General features: G+C 46.5%; 1 protein-coding gene and 1 long non-coding RNA gene across 2 annotated transcripts in view; one reads left to right on the forward strand and one right to left on the reverse strand.

The window, feature by feature from the left end:
• LOC309359152 overlaps positions 1-4,062 on the forward strand; it is a 51,829-nt gene extending 47,767 nt beyond the window's left edge. Inside the window, exon 3 of the long non-coding RNA XR_014163741.1 lies at positions 3,806-4,062. This is a non-coding gene — a long non-coding RNA (uncharacterized lncRNA). The remainder of the gene's footprint in view (positions 1-3,805) is intronic.
• On the reverse strand, positions 216-6,622 carry LOC309359110 (phosphatidylethanolamine-binding protein 1-like). The gene is made up of 4 exons (XM_081892593.1): positions 6,390-6,622; positions 4,069-4,178; positions 3,109-3,209; positions 216-1,945 (listed from the first exon to the last, which is right to left on the reverse strand). The coding sequence occupies exons 1-4, from the start codon at positions 6,522-6,524 to the stop codon at positions 1,728-1,730; spliced, it is 564 nt and encodes a 187-aa protein (XP_081748719.1). The 5' UTR covers positions 6,525-6,622; the 3' UTR covers positions 216-1,727.
• Between the last annotated feature and the right edge of the window lie 5,903 nt (positions 6,623-12,525).

The following is a 12,525-nucleotide window of genomic DNA, read 5'->3' on the forward strand; positions in this document are numbered from 1 at the left end:
GGTTGTATTGAGGTAAGCTGCCATTGCAAATGGAGGTTCCATTAAACTAGCAGAGCCTAAGGCTGGATCTACACTGATCTGTAAAATGCAGTTAAAAAAAAAAGTTACATTGCTCTCAAATGCAATTTCCCATTGACATGTCACTGCTCTACAGCGCCCTCTAGTGTCACATTTGTATAATGCGCTTTTGCAGATATAAAAAGTAAAGGACCATCTTCAATTCTAAGCTTTTAATTCAAAGAACGAGAACAAAGCATAAACCACAGTCCCTTGTCAACAGAGGGCTATAAACGCAAGTGACAATGTATGTGTGCAGCATTCAAAGATCTCCTAAGAACATCAAAAGGCCTTGTTACACATGGGTTTAAGTGACACATTTTTGGGGGTTGGGGTGCGGGGGGCAGAGGAGAAACATTTCCAACATTAGATACTGGTATATTGGCAAAATGAGACCGAAGGCAGTGGAGTGAACCTCATCAAAAACACAGAAATTTCTAAAACCGACTGCTGACGAGGACACTGCGATCCTGTGGAGATACCAAGAGAAACTAAAGATAGCCAGGATATAAGCAGAGGACCAAAGCCCAGGGAGAGGCACCTTCCAGCATCTTAAGCACAAATGATGGAGCTGCCGCAGGGTTGGCACTGCCAGGCAATGGCCAAGGCCCGCATTTTAGTCCCCAACTCTGCTGCTGGTCTTTCTCCTCGCTGTCAGCACTTGTCCTGAGCGAGAGAGCAGCGACAGGATCAAAAAGAAAACTTCCAAAATGCAAATAAAGGCTCCCATTTGTGGTTTAGTGCAACCATTTTTGGTCTTCAGGAGAAAAGTGGCGTTTGTGGTTTTGTTTCCCGAGAAAAACTGGACAGCCAGCAATTCCTGCTTTATGTTATCCCGCTCCCTTTGAAATCCCAGTTTCATAGCTTGCAAGGAGTTCAGGGCTAAGTAACTTAACAGTCCCAGGAAAGACCTCCTTGGAACAGGGCTGGGCTGAGCTTATGAATATTTGAAAGCCTAGAGCGTTTTGTTTGGGTGGGGGGGACACTGCTCCTATGTATTTCAAGGTGGTGTAGGGAAATTTCAACAGCAGGGTGGAAAACTCATCAGCATTACCCCAGCAGTTCCATGCTGCTGACCACAGTGTTTAAACCCCCAGAATTTATGCTATAAGGTGATGGGAGCTGTTTTGAGGGACGTGAGAATGTATATAGGTTGGCAGCAAAGCGGATTCTAGAGGAGTGCGAGTTCTGTGCATCCCTCCACCCTAAAACATGTCACCATGCCGCTCCAAAAATAGCCAAAATGCCACACACACAAACAAACTTTTGCGGAGGACCACAAAAGAGAGATGTTTTGCCACAGTTCCTTTGTTGTTGTGACAAATTCATTTACTGCACTTCCAAGTGTCCCCCACAAGAAACTGTCTAGCATGGCCAATCATCTTGCAGAATCAGCAGAATCTACCTATCCCTGCTTGAGTTTCAGGAGCAACTTGGAGCGGGGGCGTCACTTATTAGTCTTCAATCCAGTTTACTTAACACTACAGGAAATGGGAGTTCTAAAGACAGCCTCCTTCCATTTTGTGCCCCTCCTGGAATACAACTCATATCAGCCCCAGCCAGGTTAGCCTATGGTCAGGAATGATGGGAGTTGTAGAGGGCTGAAGATCTCCATTCTAGGAGAAGAAATCAGAGCAGGGGGAAGGTGGGGGGCTGGAAGAGGAGAGGTTTTATTTCCCAGACAGCTGATTGTAGAGCAACGGCACATAGTTGTCCCACTCGGCTTGGTAGCATGTTCCTGCTACGGGGGGCCCCAGCTTATACTTCTTGCGGAAACCTTCCACTTTGAAATTGCCCCGTTTATCCCCGGACCGGTTGCTGAGGATGGGCTCGTTGCATTCCAGCTCCTGGGCTTGCTCGTAGACCAGCCACACGTAGCGATGGAGCCCTGCAGCGTGCGAGAGAGAAAACAAGGGTTGCGCACTTGCGTCAGGGGGAAGCGATCGCGAACCTCCCCTCCATCACACTCAAGTCACAACCATCCAGTAACATAGTGGATCCCAAAGTGGGTGGTGTCACCCCTGAGGGGGCAAGGGATTACCTGGGGGGGGGTGCTTAGAGGCAAGGGGAGGCAGGAAGGTGCAAGGAGGTGTAATAGTTTATCAAATTTTGAAAAGCTGGTATCACTGGATCAAGGCCAGTAATTCTGCAGAATAAAACTAAATCGTTTGGATTTCGATGAAATGTGCAACTCATTGTTACTGTTTTGAATTTTATTACAGTGGTACCTCGGGTTACATACGCTTCAGGTTACAGACTCCGCTAACCCAGAAATAGTGCTTCAGGTTAAGAACTTTGCTTCAGGATGAGAACAGAAATCATGGTCTGGTGGTGCGGTGGCAGCAGGGGGCCCCATTAACTAAAGTGGTGCTTCAGGTTAAGAACGGACCTCCGGATCGAATTAAGTACTTAACCCGAGGTACCACTGTGTCTTCCTTAGAGGGTGATGCAAACTACTATTCCGAATAATGCTTTTTAACAGGGTAGGGGGCACTGGGGATGAGTTTATCAAACCAAGGGGCGTGGTGGCCCAACCTTTCGGGGGGGAAACATGGCAGTAACATATGCACAGGATCCTGATTTTATTTTATTATTTTGCAAATAATTTTTGTTGCATTGTTGTAACAAAATACAGTCGTATCTTGGTTCTCGAAGAAGGCATTCCACAAGGCAGGCACCACTACCAAAGGCCCTCTGCCTGGTTCCCTGTAACTTTGCTTCTTGCAGTGAGGGAACAGCTAGAAGGCCTTCAGAGCTGGATCTCAGTGTCTCAGGCTGATTGATGGGGGTGACAGGGCCGAGGCCGTTTAGGGCTTTTAAGGTCAGCACCAACGCTTTACGGAAATGTACTAGGAGCCTGTGTCCTTATGCTCTTCTTTCAGCCATGCAAATTCCTGAAGCAGAATTGTTTAGCTTTGCAGCTTTTCTTCTGCTGTTTCCAACCTGCCCTGATCCAATGGGTCTGCTTTCCCCCGCAAAAGTGCAAGCTGAGTCAAGACACTCAACAGACCTTGCCTTAAAGCAATGGGGCCAGCATTGCTGCTTGCTTACCTGTTCCTTTAGGTGGTCCAGATCCCACGTAGTCCGACAAGACGGTACCGCTGCTGATGTCATTGCCTTTCATATTGACCACTAGGAAGTGGTGCCACTCCCTAGAGAGAGAGAGAGAGAGAGAGAGAGCACGCATCTGCCTCAGTTTCCCCAGAGTAAATCTTGCAGGAACACTAAAAAATTAGACCCTCAAAGCAGTTTAGTAAAAAACGTAAAATAAAACCGAGAGGAAAAAACCACAAACATACTTTAAAACATACAAAAGTAAAAATACTAAAGAGATTAAAATTAGCTCAAGTTTCTAAGCATCCGGGTGGACTTGTCTCAACAAGAAGGTTTTAGCAGGAGCCAAAAAGAGGGCAGTGAAGGTTGCCTGCTTGATGTCAATAGGCAGGGAGTTCCTATTCTTATACCTAGTCTTATGCAGGTGCTGCCAGATGCTGATGAGGCTCTTTCTGACAGCAAGCAATCAAGCCTTTACTGCCCTATTACGTCAAGGCTTATGCAGGCCATCAAGCAGACATCTAATAGTTAACCCATTTCCAATTTTAGTTTTTTTAAATTGTATTTATTGCTTTGTTTTTATGTATAATGGATGTAAACCACTCTTTTTATGAATAGCGGCATTGTTTTTATATACAAAATATAAATAAAAGGTCTTTGTCAGGCATTGAAACGGATGGTTCAAATTTTGCAGCGCAGCCACAGACATCTCTGCATACAGGAACAAGTGCTGGGATTTGTCTACTATAGAGGTGAGGTCTGCTTTTCCCTTACCTCCAAGGGAAGACTCCCTGCAACCTCCAGATCACCTATCAATTGCCTCATTTGACCTTGAAAGGTAAGAAATCTTTATATATTATTAAAAACAACAACACACTTCTTTTCTGCAAATCCTGGCTCCCCTTCTGGATCAAATCTGGCATGGAAATTCTGGATCTCACAGCCTGCCCCTCTCACCTGAACTTTGGGTTTTTCCTGCTGGGTGCATCGGGGTCAGTAAGGACCAAAGTGTAGAGCTTTTCTGCACTGCAGTTCTCCCAGTCAATCTTCGTCGGGCGATTCTTGACCTGCCAGAAACAAAACGGCAAGACCTTTAGAACCTATTCAAAAATATAAAAACGAAGACAACACATTCACCATCATCCAGCCAATCAAACCATGCCTTAACCAAAGTCACATTCACACAATACCTTTCAAGCACTATGACGCCAGCAGCAATGGCTCCCCCCACCAAAAAAATCGGGGAACTGTATTTGTTAGGGGTGCCGAGAAATTCAAGGAGGCCCCTATTTGACCCCAAAATGACTCCTGATTTTTTTTTTATATTGATGCTGCATTTTATGCTGTTTTAAAGTCACATTTTAATCAACATTTTATATTTGCTTTTAGCTGCCCTGAGCCCAGTTTTTAAACCAGGAAGGGTGGGGTATTATTATTATTAATAATAATTCTGCTCCCAGAGCTACAGTTCCCAGTGGTTTAACCATCAAATGCTCTTCACAGGGAACTTTGAAAACTGGCAGGGGCCTCCTAACAACTCTCAGCACCTTTAACAAACTACAACTCCCAGAAGTCCACACGGGACAGTTATATACAGTTTTCCTGCAGGGGCACCAAGCACAGGCCTGCAGCTGGGATTCACTTAGTTTAGGGAGGAGGATCCTGCAGCCCTCCAGAAGTTGTTAAGAGCTGCAATCCTGTCATTGGACTGACAGGAGTCAGCTGGGGTTGATAGGAGTCAGAAGGTCATGTGTTCCCAACTGGAAAAGAGGGAGAGGTAAGGCTGGATTTTATCTAGGGGAACTCAGGGACAGCCCACCTGCCATTGAATATGTGGTCATTCAAAAGTGCACCACTGGGACTGGTGCTTTCTGACAGCAAACATAGGACGCTGCCTTCCTCCCTCCTCCTCCTCCTCCTCCTCCTTCTTCTTCAGCTTCCTATGTTTGCTGTCAGAAAATACCAGTCCTGGTGGGATACTTACAGAGTATACCTAAAAGAACACTGTAAAAATTTAAATTCTTTGGCAGGTTTGGAGTGACCCCTGCATGACAGTAGGATATTTTACAAAACCAATACAATTGAGACAATTTAGGAGAGACAATGGAACGTGCGCAGTTGAAAATGCAACTTAGGAACCACAATGGGGCAATCGGAAGTCATAATGGAATCTGTTACGTATGAATCTACATTTTCTTTTTGGTAATATGTATCCATTTAGGATTGTTTTTGTTGATTTTTTTCTTTGTAAAATTAACAAAGCATTAATTTTTTTTAAAAAAAAATCATAGGAAGGTGCCTTTTACAGAGTCTGGCCATGGGCCCATCTTTTTCAAGCTTGCCTGCACTGACCGGCAGCTGTTCTCTAGGGTTGCAGGCAGGGTGCTCTCCCAGCCCCACCAGAAGATAGGAGGGATTTGAACTTGCCACCTTCTCCAGGGCCGCAGTAAACTTAGCCGCAAGCAGCAGCAGCTCCGCACCGCTCCCGTTGCCGGTGACGCCTCTCCCGGAGGGTGCAAAGGGCGGCGGGCGCCCGCGCGCTCCTCCCCCTTTGCTGCACGCCAGTCCCGGCACGCGCTCCAGGGGCTCCGGCAGCAGCCTGGCATCGGAGGAGGCGGGGCAGGCCGCTTGCAAGTCCCAGCCTCCCGCCTCGTCCTATTTCAGGCAGATGCCATATTCTCAACGGTTGCATTTTTGGCACAACCCCTCCGCCCCTTTGGAAAAAAACCACCCCAAATCTTATCGTCCTGTCTATTCTAAAGGAATCTCTCTCTGAAGCAGCGAACAGATGGATGGCAAATTAAAAAAACCTCACTGTCTTAGAATAAATCGCAGAACTGACGCACACAGACCCTTCCAATTGGGATTCCTTTGCCCTCATCCTCAAGTGCACATATTTCTCCGTGGAGGCAAAAAGCGCTCTGCGCCTTTTCGAAAGCATGGCGCTTTTAATTTTTATCTGCTTGCAGCAGATCACCGGCGCTAGACGAGGGAGGCCATGCACCACGCGCGGGCCTTGCTTCCTCGCGTGGTTGCAAACGCAGGATATATTTTATTTTCTGCAAAAGGGAGAGGTCCCACTGCGCACCTAGCAGACGTTTTCTTGAGTGATCTCGACGCATGCAAAAAGCAAAGCAGGCGCCGCTTTTCGCGTTGAAGGGGGAAGGCAGGGCAACTGTAGCCATTGTGCAAAAGGTTGGGGGAGCGCCTTGCATCTTGGGGGTGTGTGTGTGTGCGATTTCTTTGCACGGGAAGGGATTGTGGCGGGAGTGGATTACCTGGGTGGGAGTGAGGACTTTGCCCAGCTCGTCGATCTCCACCGACCCGTAGTTGACCGAAAGAGGAACCGCCGGCTTCTCATCCACCTCCAAGAGTTCTAGGGATACGTCCCAGTCAGAAAGATCTACCGCCATCTTCGCAAAAAGAAAACACCCAGAAAGCCGCTTGATCTCTCCCGGGCAAAGATCGCGCGCGCAAGCCCCCTATCTCCCGTCTGAGCAAGAGAATCTGGTGCTAGATGAGTGACAGCGACCTCCTGTAATCCTAGAGGAGGCGGGACCTATCTGTCTCATGGCCATTGGCTCTTGGTAGAGGGAGGGGTGTGCCGGTGGGGGGGTGTTCTTTGGAGAGGAGGGGTCGAAGCCTCTGGAAATGTCATAGAGCCGAGATGGGGGTCCTGGCATCCCCCAGCCTAATGTGGTCCCCCCTAAGCTCCCCATCCGGCCCTCGAGACCTGTGCTGCCTATGGACTTGAAAGTGCCTGCATTAAAAATAGATATTAAAATTCAAAAGCAGCCACCTAATTAAGGGCCACCTTTTCTAATCAATCAAAATATTATAATCACCTAAGACGCCCTGTTTGCTCAGAAGTGACTTCTTATGTCTTAAGGAGTGCAGTTAAGAGCTCAGTGGGGCTTACTTCTGAGTAAATAGAAACAGGATTGCTTTCTAAGGACTGCATTTTTTTAAAAAAATACTTTTATTAAACACTTTCAACACACCAAATTATCAGTCCAAATAATCAATTACATTATTTCCCCTCCCCCTCCCCCTCCCAGTTCTTCCCTCAGCTCCCCTCTCTGATTTCTTTGCACATGCTGTTCTCTGCATGTTATAAAATTGTACAGATCCTTGCCTTATCTGTCATGTGTTTTTGTGGATGTTTATTCAAAACTTGCCAAGGAGTCCAATTCATTTTGTTGTCTTTTTAGATAGTTGGTGAAAAGTTCCCATTCTTCCTGGAATTGTCCTTGTCACGCAGTTTATATGTCAATTTAGCCAATTCAGCATAGCTCATCACTTTTTCTTGCCACTGTTCTTCCGTTGAGATTTCCTCATTCTTCCATCCTTGTGCACTAAGGTCTGCAATTAGAGGGGTCAGGTGAAAAAGAGAGGGTGGGACTTCTGCACCTTTAATAGTTGGTTAAAAGAGGGAATTCGGTTTTCTATGCAGCAATTAAAGGTGCAGGAGCCCCAAACTATTTTTCATTTGGTCACCCTGGCTGCAATCCAGAACCCACTTACCTGGGAGCAGGTCCCACTGAACAGAATGCGGCTAACTTCTGAGCTACAATTTCCAGAGATGTAATCTTTAAGGTGTCACAAGTCTCTTTGCCATTTCCACTTCTGAGCAGACAATGATGCAGAGGATATTTTGGCCACTCAATGAAGTCTGGGATTCCTAGCATAAAAAGAATATCAACATTATTGATGTACCCGTTGCATTGATGTCCTGCATTTCCACAAAAGAGCTTACATGGTTCTCTTTGGGCTAGGACAAGAGTTGATTAGCCCAAGGGCACCCAGTGAGCTTCTGGGCTGAGCAGGGAATCGAATCAAGACTTCTGCAGCCCTAGTCTGACGCAGTTGCCATCGTTCCAGGCACCATCAGTCTTTTGCAAAACAAAAAGCACAACAAAACCTTAAATATCTACAGTGCAATCCTAATCATGTCTGCTCAGAAGTAAGTCCTACTGAATTCAGTTAAGCTTATTCCCAGGTAAGTAGGGTTATTATTACGTTCATTTTCTTCAGGCACACCATCTATGGGGGAGCCTGCGGGGGGGGGGGGAGAGCTCCCCAATTTTCAATGAGGGGAGTGGGCCCCCTCCATATTCTGCAGCTGGGTGGGTCCTGTTGGGCTTTTCGGAGGGTGTGACAGGCCCTGTTGGATGGGCGCCAGGCCTCCCTGATGTTCAATAGAACCCAGTGCACCTCGTTTTGTTATTCTCCCTTCACCACAAGGTGGCAGGACAGCTCACGGGAATTTCAAAGCACAGTACAGTGGTACCTCGGGTTAAGTACTTAATTCGTTCCGGAGGTCCGTTCTTAACCTGAAATTGTTCTTAACCTGAAGCACCACTTTAGCTAATGGGGCCTCCCGCTGCCGGCACACAATTTCTATTCTCATCCTGAAGCAAAGTTCTTAACCCGAGGTACTATTTCTGGGTTAGCAGAGTCTGTAACCTGAAGCGTATGTAACCTGAAGCGTCTGTAACCCGAGGTACCACTGTAATAAAATCAGATAAATAATTTTCAACTTGGATTGCCAGACTGAGTTATTTTCTGGACCACCGCATTACGTTTCAAAGTAATTTAGTATTTGATGTGTTATTGTAATGATGCATTGATTTGCATTTTCGTGGTTCTGTTGTCAGCCACTTTGAGCTTGTTTTGTGGCATATACACTTAAATAAGAAAAAGAGAGAACATTTTGCTGCTGTTAGCTCACTTCTGGGCCTGTCACTTGTTCTCACCTCTTCACTCCCTGTTCCTATTCCACACACACACACACACGCGCGCCTGCTATACTTTCCTTCTGGAAGGAGCTTGGCCTCACTGTTTCTATATCCTGTTTCCTTGTGTATCTGGTGGAGGCTGGTCCATTAGGGCAAATGAGGCCCTGCCCTACCAATCTGTGGCTGCCTCCTGCCGGCTTCCACCTGCCTGCCTACTTTACTGACAGCCAGCCCAGTGGGTGGCCCTGTCAGCTTCCTCCTCCTCAGTCTTAGTGCTGCCCCTGCAGAATTCGACAGGAAGGAGGATGGGGACAAAACTAGAATACCGTATGTTGGCTCCACCAATCATTTGATCTGGCGCCACCTACTGTCGGGCTCCCTGCCTTCCACCCTACCAGTCCCAAAGGGCACCAGCCACAACAACTCTGCCTAAGAATGTGGGGTACCACTGGGCTATGTGGCTTGGGGCGGATTCCTATGAGGGTGGTGCTGTGGTCTAAACCACTGGGCCTCCTGGGCTTGCCAATCGGAAGGTCGGTGGTTCAAATCCGCATGACGGGGTGAGCTCCCGTTGCTCTGTTCCAGCTCCTGCCAACCTAGCAATTCGAAAGCATACCAGCGCAAGTAGCTAAATAGGTACTGCTGTGGCAGGAAGGTAAATGGCGTTTCCGTGCACTCTGGACCTTGTCATGGTGTCCCATTGTGCCAAAAGTGGTTTAGTCCTGCTGGCCCCATGACTTGGAAAAGCTGTCTGTGGACAAACGCTGGCTCTCTTGGCCTGAAAAGCAAGATGAGTGCTGCACCCTATAGTCACCTTTGACTGGACTTAACCATTCAGGTCCTTTACCTTTACCTATGTAGCCTCTGAAGAGGAGAGACCATGCCTAATCATTTGTCTGGGACACCTTAATCCAAGGATGGAGAGCCAAGGGCCTACCAGGTATTTAATGGACTCCAATTCCCATCAGCCCCAGCCAGCATGACTAATATTAAGGAATTATGGGGGCTGCTACAGATGCGGGGCTTGGGGCAAACTTTGAGGGGATAGGCAATGGAGTGGGTGCGGTGTAAAAGGAGGGAGTTTGGCCAGGTGTGGGGGAAGACGGTTTGGCAGATGGCAAGCAGAGCGGGCAGGAGTGATGGCCCTTAGAATATGCTTTAGGACCCTCCTTATGCTTCTGATTCCAAATGGTTTAAGCAGGTTTTCATACTGGATTTTTCTGCCCTGGGACTATATGGTGAAAGGTGGCAATTAATAATAATAATAATAATAATAGGTAAGGACAGTAAATGGGAGGTGCCTGCAGGCCTCTACATACTTGCTGCTTTTAGGAAGCAAGTGGTGCCAATTTGTATGTTCCCTCACACCCTCAAAAAATAGACTGGCAAAGGGAGATCCTGGAATCTGAGCGTATTTGCACACTCACGCGCACACACCATCCTATATAGCTCCAGCCTCACACATGTTGAAAAATGGTTCCAAAACAAGTCTTCTGCCCCAGAGTGTTTGCACAACTCCGATGTGGGTGAGCAGGAGCCCCTTGTTCTCCATTCCCCCAACTTAACTTTAAACACAGCAGCTATTTTCTCAACCTTGAAGATGGCAAAAAAACCCAAAAACCCCTATTAAACACAGGGTCTCCAAAACAGGTATCAAGTCTTTATACCTTTTGAGCTCGGAATGTTTCCTGCATGTCGTCTTCCTTGGTCTGGATTTCATCTGGCGGCCTTTTCCTCCTTCCTAGTCTTTCTTGAGCCATCTCCCCCTGCTGACCCCTCACTTTCTTCTGACTTTCCTTGCTTGATACATCAATCATCCTCAAGACGTTGATCTCTGTGGCATCGTCTAGGTGATGGCTTTTTCTCCTGCATTTCTTCCTTCCTTTCTTTGGCTTTTCTCTCCTTTTCCTCTCCTTCCTTTTCCGGTAGTCTGTTACCTTTCTGCCGACTGTGCTGCGATGAGAAGCTCCTGGAAGTTTCAAGCATGGAGAACCGCACACAATCGGCTGCATTCCTTATTCGTCCAGCTCCTCTTAGTTGTAAACACCCTGCACCGCTCTTTGTTTATTGCTGCTCAAAATGGTAGGTTTCTCCTGGTTATCTTGCATCTCATAGGTTGCCAAGCTCCTCCTCTGACACCTCTGGGTTGGCCTGTCTTCCCAGTGGACCTGTGGGCGAGGATGTTTGCAGAGAATGGTGCTACTACAACTTTCCCTCTCTGTGGGTGTGTTATGGGTGTGTACAGTTGTTGCTGATATCTTTGCTTAATGGCATCTGTTCTGTTTTCAGTTTCTGGGGAGCATAATCCTTCCTCTGTGATGGGGAGGAAACTCCCTTTAGGAAGCCTTTCCAAATGCACACCCGTAGAAAAGTGGGGAAATACTATATGTTCAGTGGATTATAATTAACTTGTGCAACAAAAGGTTGGTTGCTTGGTACATGGGGAGGAGCAGCAGTGACAGGTGGCACAGCCAGGTGTGGAAACAAAGTCCTACAGGGATGGAGGAGAAACGAGATTCAGTGGGCATTTAAAGTCAAAACCTATCTGATCCACATTTTCTGAAACACGATAAAAACTCAGCCATTTTTCAAAATTTGCACCGAATTTTGCGAGGCAGATCTTCAGCCAAGTAACATATACAAAAATGCATATGCTAATGTAAGGTTTCCATAGAACTGCATCTATTAGTGAAAACAACACACACAATTGCATTATACTTGGGGAAGTTGCTATTGTGGCTATTAGGCGAAACTGCAAACAAAACTGCAATTTAGGGGAAATTTGCATTCATACGCAGATGAATTTTCATAGGGACATCTTTTTTTTTTAAAGTTACAAAATGGTGTTGGAATGAAGAGAACTGAAAACTGGAAAAATGTGAATCCTAGGAATTGTGGAGTTGGAAGGGACACCAAGGGTCATCTAGTCCAACCCCCTGCAATGCTGAAAGAAACTGAAATCAACAGATTCACCTCTCTTACAAGGCAGCCACAAACTCTCGTGGCAGAATCATTCTTAGATGAACCATCACCCCTCCACTTCTCTTGCTCTCTTATATGCACTTGAATTTTGGACCTACCTTTTGTAAAAAAAAATCAAGGTATTTTATTTACTTAAAATTTACTTATTTACTTAAAACCTATTTGCTGTTGTAATGATTACCAGAATAAGTGTTAGTGCAGATGGCTGCAGCACGATAGTTGCCAGGAGTGAGATCAGAGGTCTGTGCTGGTTCACAATCTGCTACCGAGCCAAGTTCAGGTTTTGTTACTCTTAGCGTAAAAAGCCCTTAAAAACTTGGGACCAGTGTACCTACGAGATCGCCTTAATCTACATATGCCCACTTGACCACTTTGATCTGCAGAATTGGCCCTGCTACAGGGGCCACGTAGGTGGTACCCCTTCCATATTTGTAAGAACTAAATCGTTTGGTGTGGCAGTCCCTACACTTTGGAACTCCCTGCCTATTGAGATCAAGCAGGCGCCTTCGCTGCAGCTCTTTTCGACGCCTGCTAAAAAACATTCCTGTTTAGGCAAGCCTACCCAGATGCTTACAGAGTTGAGGTAATTTTAATCCCTTTTAGTATTTCCACTTTTCTGTGTTTTAAAAGTAGGCTTGTGTTTCTTGATTGTACTGTTTTATCTTTTGTTTTGAGGTTGTTGTTTTTTCCCAAT

This window comes from Podarcis melisellensis (assembly GCF_964234715.1).
Source record: "Podarcis melisellensis genome assembly, chromosome: 16".
Lineage (NCBI taxonomy): Eukaryota > Metazoa > Chordata > Lepidosauria > Squamata > Lacertidae > Podarcis > Podarcis melisellensis.

Excerpts from the sequence above, each read along its gene's own strand:
- LOC309359110 (XM_081892593.1), bottom strand. The coding sequence starts at position 6,524 with ATGGCGGTAGATCTTTCTGACTGGGACGTATCCCTAGAACTCTTGGAG. Across the intron at positions 4,179-6,389 it reads AAGTCCTCACTCCCACCCAG|GTCAAGAATCGCCCGACGAA; the intron begins GTAATCCACTCC and ends TGTTTCTGGCAG. Across the intron at positions 3,210-4,068 it reads AGGAAAAACCCAAAGTTCAG|GGAGTGGCACCACTTCCTAG; the intron begins GTGAGAGGGGCA and ends CTCTCTCTCTAG.